Source organism: Hyposmocoma kahamanoa, unplaced genomic scaffold (assembly GCF_003589595.1).
Source record: "Hyposmocoma kahamanoa isolate Upper Pololo Valley unplaced genomic scaffold, ASM358959v1 79141, whole genome shotgun sequence".
Classification (NCBI taxonomy): Eukaryota; Metazoa; Arthropoda; class Insecta; order Lepidoptera; family Cosmopterigidae; genus Hyposmocoma; species Hyposmocoma kahamanoa.
In genome coordinates, this window is record NW_020654003.1 from 1 (window position 1) to 12,055 (window position 12,055).

The 12,055-nt window shown below is 36.9% G+C and overlaps 1 protein-coding gene across 1 annotated transcript; it reads right to left on the reverse strand.

The window, feature by feature from the left end:
• Positions 1 to 7,923: 7,923 nt before the first annotated feature.
• Positions 7,924 to 11,970, reverse strand: LOC113233699 (facilitated trehalose transporter Tret1-like; the record flags this gene model as incomplete). The annotated part of the gene is made up of 4 exons (XM_026468879.1): positions 11,956 to 11,970; positions 10,431 to 10,566; positions 8,523 to 9,221; positions 7,924 to 8,051 (listed from the first exon to the last, which is right to left on the reverse strand). Coding segments are annotated over exons 2-4 (933 nt in total), but the record flags the coding sequence as incomplete, so codon positions are not given.
• Between the last annotated feature and the right edge of the window lie 85 nt (positions 11,971 to 12,055).

The window sequence follows — 12,055 nt, forward strand, 5'->3', positions numbered from 1 at the left end:
CTATTGTTAAAATATTCAGTTGAATTAGTTTATTTATACATTATTTCTCAATTCTTTCCTGTTCGTGATTGTATAAAATATTAGGTCACCATTCAACCCTTTGTCAGTTTACTGGTAATTATAATCTAACCACGTAATAAAAAATATTGTACGTTTGTTGTTTTTACTACCATAATTGTTCGGTATTTTACCTGTGCTATTGAGGGTCGTATTCCAGAAACTGAAAATCATGCTCAAGTCCTTGCCATTAGGGTCGTATTTCCAATGCTTGAAATCATACTCAAGTCTGCTCAAATCCTGACTTGAGCATTGAGTAGAGTTCTGGAATACGACCCTTATCTATAATTTATATCGAATGCCCCGCGTACTGATCGGGCCGAAACTGGCTGCGATACGTCGTCGGGTTGACGTCGGCAATCAGTGTCGCTGTAAAAAAAACCCAATTTTTGCTTCAAATGATATAATTATTTATTTTCGCTTATCTCTTCTATTTCTGTTGCTGAACACGATATAATATAAACGAACAAGATTGCGCCATCTTCCTGCCCAGTCGAAGACTCGAACCCGCACCGCAGGATAGCGCAGGCAAAGAACCATTAGCGCCGTAAATATAGTCCACCTACAGGCGCGTGGCTCGGCTTCCTTACGCCACAATAACAGGGTAGCCTGGTTTAAGACGACGTACTTAAGGCTTGAGACCGTGTAGAATGAAAACAAGAACTGTTAGAAAATCAGCTATTGTTTTATTTTATAGTCTACTTATCTGACTCTTACATACTAACGTGAAAAGTAGTTATATTTAATATTGTGATTGTAATTGATAAAAAAGTGCAAAATGGGTTTTGCGTACTCTTACACTGTACTATGGGTAAGAGTACGCATGTGTGTCGGCAAGAGTATGCAACACCTTTTTTGATAGAACTTTGTTTATCAGATGCACGAATCACATCCATACATTTCTGGAAATGTGATTTTTTGTCTCGGTGTGCATGGGCCTTTGGTCATGGAGAGCTGAGAAGAGTCTACTTGGGGCACGGACATACCGCAGTTAGAGTGGTGGTGGTGCTTCAGGCGCATTTGCAGCCGATATTTCTGACATTCGGAGCACATGCCTCAGGTCTGTTAAACCTTTAAAAATACTAGACTCTCGCAAAAGGTTTCAATTGATTGAGAAAGAGGCATAGCGACAATTTTATTCAGAAGTACACTATTCTAATAAAAATGGTATGAGACTACGCGCGTACTCTTGCAACACGTCGAGTTGCGTACTCTTGCACACTTCAGCCATTTCAGAATAAAACTGCTACTAACCCCATGTGTTGCAAGTGACCAGAGTCGTTTGCAGTTTGACCTGTAGACGAGTATTTGGACAATTCCATACAGAGACAGTTTTAAAAAAATATGCTTAGTTTAGTCTCGGTAACCATTTGAAAATACCAAAAAGTTTTATGCTAATATATAATATGTTCAGACTTACGTAGTGTCTTGGTTTTCAATATTTTTTGATATTTTTTCCGCACAACAATCTCCACTTCCTAGCACTACAAAATTATAATGAATTTAGTTGAATGTAAATAACTTCTCGGCAATTTACATTGCGTAGACTCTTCTCGGATTCTATTCATCAATTTTTTGAAAAACTTATACTAAGGGTAAAATAGAACTATAATAGTACAATTCATAATAATTATTTGTAATCTTTAATATATTGTATATACAAATTACGTCTTTAATAATAAATATATACGTATTTAAAATTACTACCTACTTCATTTCGTATTTTGTAGCCAACAAAACATTCTATACAAAAATGTTCGCTGTTCGAACTGTGAATAATGTCTTTTTGGTACTTTTACTTACTTTTAAATTTTAAACTTTATTATCATTTACTTGTTTATTTCACTAAAATAATGTAATTTTTTTATTTTCTTTTCCTAACTTTCTTGACTTGTCCTTTGACCCTAACCTATAATGCGAAAAATCGAGGCGACTATCCTATTCGATATGGATAGATGCTTTTTTATTATTTAACTAAGCTATATACAAAAGAGCGATTGTTGACACCTAGGTGCGCAGTTAGTGAACCAGTATATAGTTATAATAAAAATAAAACGGAATTTATAATAACTTACAATGTTATGCGACAGTGAATACTTACGTCTGAAATTTTGAACCGTTGGTTGTATTCATCTCGGAGATAAACACACGCACAAGCTAAACGGCTGGAGTGGAGTGTTCGTGAAATGACACGTTTAGGATCTTTGATGAGTGGTGTCTATACTTCTTATTTAAACTAATTATTCTTTGTTGCGATTTGGGGAAGTTAGGTTTTTTGAAAACGAGGCATCTATCCCAGTTTTACTCGATATATAGTTTTTTGTAATAAGTTAATATAAACAATACGTGTTTTCAATTATTTTTCGTGGTGGTGTGCGGTGCGCAAATATTTTATTCGCGTTTTAAACTTAACCACCAGGAGGGTTAAGTTTACGGCGAATTACTTATAGTCAATGTAATGACTATTAAGTAATCTGTGGTAATGAGAACAGCTGCTGCAAAAAAACCGACCTCGAAATCTTATTCGCTTTCGGTGTCTTCACTAACAATAACCTAAACGCATATTTATTTATAAAGACAACATTCTTTCGGACTTACAGTTTAAGCCAAAGCGTCCAACAAGACTTGAACTTAAAGATAATGTAAAACTCAAATACAACGTATTTGATACAAAATTATACTTAAAAACTAAACAAAGAAAGAAAAAAGATAATTGCACACAACTTTACACAATTTATTACAATCTAACACTTATCTTAAATTTACAAAGCGACGTATGGCCGCTGAGAGCAGCGCTTGCCGTTGTTTGCCGACACGCCACTTGTCGGCAAACACATTGACCTCCGGGATCTGAGCCAGAGACTCGTTGGGCTCTGGGGGTGGGTGCGTTGCACGCGTTGCTTGACCGCGCGCGCGCTCCAAACGGCAAGGCATATACGTTTCGAGCGCGCGCGTGGTACGGCCCGCCACACCATATGAAAGTCCTTATCAATACAAATCATACTTATGAGGTCAAAAACAAGGTAGCTGCTTTTGATTTCCATCACCAGATCAGCTATAAATTACCATTACATTTTATTTTCATAGAAATTACATATCTGTGCCAAGTTTGATTGAAATCGATTATCTGAATTTATTTTTTATTTTTTTTATTTATTTATTTATTTATTTATTTAATGTGAGTGCAATTCAACGAACCGGATTCATTCCCTAATTTACCACTCTTAGGGACAGAATATTTTCTTCTTTATTTGAATGGGACCACTCCCAGGGTACTCTCTATCTAACCAAAAAAGAATAATCGAAATCGGTTCACAAACGTCGAAGTAATTGCATAACATGCACAAAAAAAAACATTCGAATTGACAACCTCCTTCTTTTTTGAAATCGGTTAAGTGAGAAAGACATTTAGAAGTCAGATTGAGAAATTATACAGCCTTGCCATAAATGAGCCTTGCTTGTGTTCTTTTAATGAATCATAATGAGTGAATAAATTATTGGTAATTGTACTGATAATCAATTGTAATAGTACAATTACCAATATTTATAGCAAAATAACTATATTCTCTAACGACGTACTTTAAGATGAAACTCTGTGTAGAAAATACAATTCCACTCGGTGTTTTAATATACAATTCAGCGAATATTATACTTCAATATCCAAGAAGGGATATTACAACACACTCACTACTGAAGACGTAACAAACCCGTGACTCTGTGAGCAACATCCAATGTGCTTTAAACCACTCAAACTCAACCATGTGACATTAAAGAGGTACCTATAAAGGACTTCTTCTTTTGCTTAAGGTACTCGCCTATTGCTAGCCAGGGTGCGCTAGACTTACTGGAAAGGTACGTCGTTAGGGGGAGGCTCCTTTCGTGAACCCCTATAAGGGATCTAAAGTAGTACATTGGTTTGCAGTTAATGACCTGCTTCCTAATGGGAAAAAAATAAATTGTGTCAAATTTACATTACCCAATGTTTGCTGAAGTAAGCAAACTTAAGTGCCTCTCAGATTTTTGAGATTTAAAGCTCCGAATGGCACAACAAAAATCGGAAACAACGACAGTGCCATAAACGCGCAGACCCGAGACAAGACAGAAAAGTTAGTTTTCTACATCGATCCGGCAGGGAATCGTACCTATCGAACATCGAGCCCAGTTTGAACCATTTAACACGATCCCGTACTAGTCTAAGTCATCAAAGACCTGAGGCCTTGACAATGCCGTCTCAGAACATCTCACGTTTTCATAACCGCTCCCTGGGAACCTTTCGATTGACGACTAACTCGACATATCATTCCTGTCTAATTTCTTAACTCGGGTTGCTAATTTATGGAGTACGCAAACTAAAAGATAAACACACAGTGAGAGTCGAGCGGTTCGAGTCCAGCCACAACGTAAATTTTAATTAATTCGTGGTGGCGGACCGACTATTTATTGACCTTCATGCAGGAGAAGTTTTCACCGAAGGGTGACGTATACCGCGGCCGGTTACCGGTCGCCGACAAGTGCAATTCGTGTAAATTAGCTATTTAGTGTCTATGTACACTAAATCATCATTTATGCGCAGATAGCTACAGGTATAAGTACAGTTTTCACAGCGCAGTATCAAGAGGTACCTTCAGGATTGTAGGCAGCTCTTTAATAGTGTGAATCAGAATATTATTACTGTCTGTTATTCTATTTCCTCCCTGCCTCGCCCACACACACGTGCGCGTCTTTGTCGTGAAGTTTCAGGCACGGACTGCCCCCTACTACTACACCCAGAGAACAATAAATACAGTAAAAGTGGTTAGTAGACTTGTGCCTGATCGGTCCTTAAAGGGAGCGATCCTAGTTAGTTCAATCGGTCAACTGAACTAGGTCGGCCTTCTAGTTCATTTAGTTCATCTAGTTCCTTAGTTAGTTAGTTCTTCTTGTGCTTGCTCGGATGTTGAACGAACGCTTTGGAGCGTAATTTTATTCACTTGAACTACTATGGACTTCTAGTATTATGAGGTCAATACTCACTAACTACACTGTACACTGTACTAAATATGTAAAAATACGATTTGTATGGAATCGGTACTATTTGATTTTCCTTCATATTTTACAGGTTTAAAGACTGCCATTCTATCTAAATATCCCTTATTTTTTACCTAATAAGAATTTTAGTTAGAATGGTGTGTTTAAAAATCAATATTTAGGTAAAACTATTTCATATACTGGTACACGTAGGTTGATATTATACATACAGATACCTACCAAAAAAATTACTTTTTTGCAAGCTTGTATGTATACCTACGTATATGTATGTACATAATGTAGATACGTATTAGAGACTTAGAACGAGCTGGGAACGTTCAATCGTGCATCCCACTCGAACTTGTACTAAAAGTAGCGAAAGATCGCTATTTGTCCCACTCGCACCGTTCCTACTGTATAAAAGACAGGTGAACTATCAACGCAGACAGTTCCTAGTTCGTACTGAACTAAAAAGAACGATGAACTATTATTAAAACCGTGCAAGACGAACTAGTTCATGTCGGTCAGTGTAGGGAATATATTCCTAATAGTTCGTAGTTCATGAACTATACAAGCCAACTATAGACCTCGAAAGATCTATCTGAGTTCGGTTTGCCATTTTCGTTTTGTATAGTATGGTTGTATCATTCTTTCGTCCAAATTGTCTAAAATCCTAGAAAAACGCCTCATTGTGCTGTTTTGGGGTGCGAAAAATGGTAGCTGCTCCAAAAATACTACCCGTGGTGGTATTTCATATCATCGGAAAGTCTCATCTTAATAAATGTTCAATTTTCTGTTAAACGAATGAATATTTTACCATATACTGAATTAATTTGTTACAATAAATTTTTACAGCTTATACCTCAGTAATATGGTCGCTACTTTTTTGGAGAACTAAATTAATAACTTCAATTCGTCGTCATTCAGCAACTTACCGCTAGATGGTTGCTAGATTTTTTGTTGCTATTGGCTAGATTTCAATATAAACTTTTTAAATTTGAAGTTACGACCAATCAATATTAAGATTTTGTACAGTTTCAAAGGGAAAATTGTGTGAGTTTTGGCGATATTGATTCTGATAGTAATCGAGGCTTATGGCACTTCCATAGTTTTTTTCTTCCGTGACTACACCGTATGCTATATGTGCCCGAGCCTGGTAACCTGTTTATGTGTACTAAATATATAATAAACGCACTCATAGCCCCGCACTAGGAAAACCCAAACGAGATAAATAAAATGTAAACGCGGGGCCTCTTCGTGGCAAACCCTCATGGTAACCGTACGGACCCTGAGGCAGTTGGAATGAGATGAGCCTAGATTAGATGAGAAGGAGCCTCCCCGCAAAACGCACCATTTCCTACTTTCTTGCACTCCTGGTGCACCCTAGCCAACAATCGGCGAGTACCTTACGCTGATTGGCAAATCGTTTCATTACGATGGTAAGCATACAGTGTATGCCATCTACACGATAAGAAGAAAAATAATGAGATGTCATTAGTTACGTATACACTACACTGCCATCTATTCTATTCGTGCAGCAAAATCACAATATCACAATATAACTTTTGTATAAAACAAAAACAGATCTCAAAAGTTCGTCGAATTACATCTAATTGCCACCCTTAAAGGTGGAATATTGTCTTCAAATTTGAACGGGACCAATAATGAGATACTCTCTTTCCAACAAAAAAGAATCATAGGAAACGGTTCACAAATAGAGGTGACCCATGCTCAGGCATAAGATGTATAATGTCTTGATGATGATAACAAAATAAACTCAGACAAGAGACGTTGTACAAAAATACTCAACTTTTTAAATGTTTAATATCCATGAGTGTTCTAACCATTTAGAAAAGTTTACGAGATTGACGAAGGGTTGTTGCAGTTTTATATTATGTCTATATTTGCGTCATCATAATACAAATCCCCAGCATTACAAAACATCCATTCATTTGATATTGTTAAAAGTCAAAGTCACTTATTATAAGCCCGAAATTATTCATTAGTTAATTTTGCAGTAAGGCTGTTGAACGATGGAGCAGGCTTGTTCTAGAGTGGCGATCGACCACGAAAAGGATAACATAGTGTAGAACGCCGTGTGTAGTGCGGCAACATGGACTGGCGACAATGGAAGTCTTTCACAAAATCTACAAGACCTATCTAACTACCGGACGATGTTGTTTTTATTGTCTCTGTTAATACCTTCAGGAATAAGTTAGTAAGTGATAATAAGCTACGAAAAATTGAATCAGTGCGAAAAAAATCGACTGAATAGAGGCTATTAATTTCAACACTGTATGATGTAGACATATTAGCGAAAGCTTCTCGTCTAAAGTCAAATAAATACGAGATTTATAATTTAATTTAATAATGTGACGACCAATGTTTGCAACCCTATCTTTATTTTGTGGCGGTACATGTTGTATTTTATTGTCGTTGTCTCCATTACCATGTTTCTTGCAAATAAATCGATTTCATTTGAAATTATTGGCTTCAATCTTATTAATGAACATTAAATGTATAAATGACAAAATCTCAATTACTTATAGGAAATGAAACTATTTTTCCGGATTTAAATCGCGTATATTTGTTTTTTCAAACAAACCGCGATTGTTTGAAAAAACAAATATACGCGACTTAAACCCGAAAAAATAGTTTCATTTCCTATGTGTAACAATCGCGAAAACATAAGAATCTCAATTACTTCTTAGATTCATTTAGATTTACCTCAAATCAACCCAATAGCTAATAGATTATTTTCCTAAATCTGTTTTGTCGCAAATCAAACCCGGGATCTCCGTTCTTACCGTCCAGAGCACTAAGCGATGGGCCACTCGGGTAGTCAAAACTAGCTCATACCTTCACCTCTGTCTCAGGAAGCATGATAACTTTTGATGCCTCATCTCCTTTTTCAAACATTTCATCATCTTTAAACCTTCCATAATTAAAATAATCCTCAATTTCCTGTAACGTCCTGTCTTTGGTCTCTGGCATTAAAAAGTACAATATTGAGAGTAACACCGCCATAGTACCTCCAAACACTGCAAACGTTCCATATACCTTAACATTAGCCAGCAGAAAGGGAGTCACGTGTAGTGCCAAGTACAAATCGCACGATAAAACGATCCCACTAAGCGCAGATCCTGCTCCTCTGTGAGCTAAAGGTAACATTTCTCCTAAAAATGCCAAAGGAATTGGTGTGCAGCCCAAGTTCACTAACACAAAATACACCACAAACAATGAAATGGGAATCCAAGGTCTGTCTCTCGATATCACATCCTTTGATGCAAGAAACAGGTAAATACAAGTAATAGCAATTGTTATAACTGCTGCCCACCCTGTAGTCAAGAGTAATGTCCGTCTTTTCATAATATTTACTAATAACGAAGAAAATGTAGCGCTCAAGGTGATAATCAAGTCTAGAGCTATTATGTAGTAAAAGGAATGGGACTTATTACCTGTTACCTCTTCTATGATATCTAATGCGTAAGCAGGAAAATAATGTCTTCCAGATACTTCCAAAAGCAAGGAACCGGAACTAATTATAAGTATCGGAATTAAAAAGTCTTTTCTTGTAAATTTCTTGAAAAAATCTACAATGTCTTCCATAAGAGTTGTGACTTTCTGATTGTCCACTTTATTCATTTGTGCTCGTATTAATTCATTGAGTTCCTTCTTTGAATTATCGTCATGTCCTCTAAGCCAGAAGAACGATTTCTCAGCTTTATCAAACTCCTTCTTAGAAACTAGAAAAGCAGGTGTTTCATACCAGGTCATGACGTTTAATAACGCCATAATATAAGGTATGATAGATAACAAAGCTATCATTCTCCACGAAACAAAGTTACCAAGTAAATGGACAATCATACTGCCCAGACATACCGAAGCTGTCTTAAGGTTCAGGAACATTCCTCTAAGGTTCGGACTGGAACATTCACCAATGACAATGGCTCCAAGACCAACTGTAGCTCCCGCTGTGATACCACATAGAATCCGTCCAATTAAAAATGCCGCTACTGATGCTGCGTAGTAGATCAACGTCCAACCGATAATTCCAGGCAGGATTACCAAGATATGTGTGATTTTTCGCCCCCAGCGATCCATAAAGGCGGACGCCAGAAAAAATCCTGGTATTGCGGCCAGGCCAATACAGGACGCTGTAAAATACAAGTAATACTAATAATAAATTACCATAGGAATTGCGGATTTAAATGGCGTATATTTCTTTTTTCAAACAAACCGATGTTTCGGGCCCACGGTTGACTGACAGTCGGTTACGCGATTTAAATCCGGAAAAATAGTTTCATTTCCTATGTGTAACAATTGCGAAAACCTAAGAACTCGATAAATAAATTACCATTTATAATCATCCTAAACACTAGATCTTTAATGAAAGTATACACTAGTTTTACTAACTACAAGCTAGTGTAGCGATGTGATAATGTGATATGTGCTAGACAACTATCCAATTACCTGGTCTCAAAGTAGGGAATTCTTTATGCTATGAATACCAGAGTGTTTAGATCTAGAAGCCTGAAGTAAAGTTCTTCACAAGTAATATTAAAATGCCCACTTCACATCTCCGTCTGCGCGTTATGTTGTGGTCACATGATAATCTTTATCATTTATTTCACACACGTAATTTTTTCATTTCAAACATCAAATATTCACATTATAACGTTTACTTTCCTCAATCATTCTGTGATATCATTTATTGTGCTTGTAGTGTCGCTCTATAATAGATTGTGCACTTATTTTTAATTTTTTCTTTTGCATGTATGTTTCTAATCGTTTATTGGTGTAACAATTGTTGACTGACTACATAAATAAATTAAAAAAAATATCGTAAAGAAGATCTTTAGTAGTGAAAAAAAACTCTATATTTCCAGCCAACAAAATAAAGGGCTCACATAAAATTAACTATTCGCTTTTTAAATATTCCGTGATACCTTAGTTAGATGGTCCCCTTAAGAACTATGCTACACGGGCGTTGCGTCGACGCAAAGCTATGATTTCAAAGCACCGAGTGCCACATGAGCAATGCGGTATCGCAACGTAACGCCGCTTCTCTCTTCGTCTTCTGGTCCTTTGTCCGATGCGCACGCCCTAAGTCTCCGCACGTTGTTTCAACGCACCATATGGCATGTAATTCTAATTTATATTTAGAACAACGCAGCGTCACCGCTCAGGCGCGTTGTAACGCCGATATAACGTACCGTGTAGCATCACTCTAGGCTGCACCGTGTGACCTGTTGTTCTGATTTCTACTATGTAGTACTACGCAGTGTCACAATGCAAGCGTAGTCACAACGTCGACGCAACGCATCGTGGGACATCGTGCCGTCATTCTTAGAGTAGGTTCTTACCAATCCACGAAGCAGTGTCTAGATCAACCTCCACAGGAGAATCAGGTCCTCGTAGCGCCGGCAACAGGCTGGACGCGTAGCTCAACACTATGCCTTGAGCCATCATGTTTACAAGGACTCCTGACACCACCCATATCTGGAGTCATACAATTTTTAACATTGAAGTCATTATGTCCTCTGTTTAACACCTGTCTTTGTAGTACAAGAAAATTAACTTACGTAAAAAGTCAAGGACCAAAAGTGTTTGTTTATGATGTTAGTAACATATAGTCCTGTGAGGTTTGTGTCTTTTACAGATAACACTAAAGTAAAAGTAATGGCTAGATATTGTTTATATTTAAATTGTGTCGAAGTTTAATAATATCGTGATAAATACATATGACACTTTAAAACCGCCATTATGGAAAACAGAGGCGACTATTTTGTTTCCTTCAATTTATTTGAGTATAGGTGTTACTAGCAAAGCCTTAGGGGGTATTGGCCTGAGGAGGACCCTACCTATGTTACGTAATTGAGATAACAAAGAAGCAGTAGAGCTCTTTGTGGAAAAGTTCGTCCAAGGAATTACTGAAGGGATATTATTAATTCAGCCTAAAGGCTAAATTTATAATATCGGCATGGCCGCAGTTATTAAAAACTTATTTCATCATTACACTATTCCCAGATTTCGTCATCCACATCAACCCATTTTATATGTCCCACCGCTGGATATGGGTCTTCTCTCAGGCTAGGGTTTTGGGCCATAATCCGCCACTCTGGTCCAATGCGGGTTGGGGATGTGACACGTTGTGAACATGTAGGTTTCATCACGATATTTTTTCCTTCAACGCACATAAATTCCGAGAAACCTAGAGGTGTGTGCCCGGATTCGAACCCACGGTCTCTGCTTGAGGGGCGGTAGGTCAAACTATTAGGCTACCACGGCTTGTTCAAATTTACCATTTAGTAGTAGTATAAACCTAAACATACTTCATTAAACTATAAATTTTTATTACAACCAAAGAAACCAACATTACGGGCCCTTTACAGGTCCCATGGTCACGGTTGACTGAGGTGGTACAGTCATCAACCAGTTACGTCTAATATTTAAGACCAGTTTGGGATCCAGTATTTTCTCTGATGAAAAATCTCAAACAGACATAAAACTGCAGTACTATTAAATATGTTTTAATATCTTCTAATTTCCATTATTAATAATAAATGTAACTCAATAAAACATTCGTATTGTTAAAATAAAATAATTTGTAAAACAAAATGTAGTAGTGTTGTAAAGTTAAAAATAAGGTATTTAATTAATAACTTTTGTAACTATAGTGCAAAAATAGGGTGGTTTGCATTTAATATTAGATATAACTGGTTGATGACTGTACCACCTCAGTCAACCGTGACCATGGAGCCTGTAAAGGGCCCGAAACGTTGGTTTGTTTGAAAAGACAAATATACGCGATTTAAATCCGAAAAAATAGTTTCATTTCCAATAGTAGATATTATTTTAAATTTTACTCGGTGTTCGTGTTTTACATACCTGTCTGAAAACCGGGGCCACCATCTTATTGTTATGTAATTATAAATCGTTTTTTTCTCTAACAAGTGTTTGTATTTAAATGTATTATTTGTTTATCCAC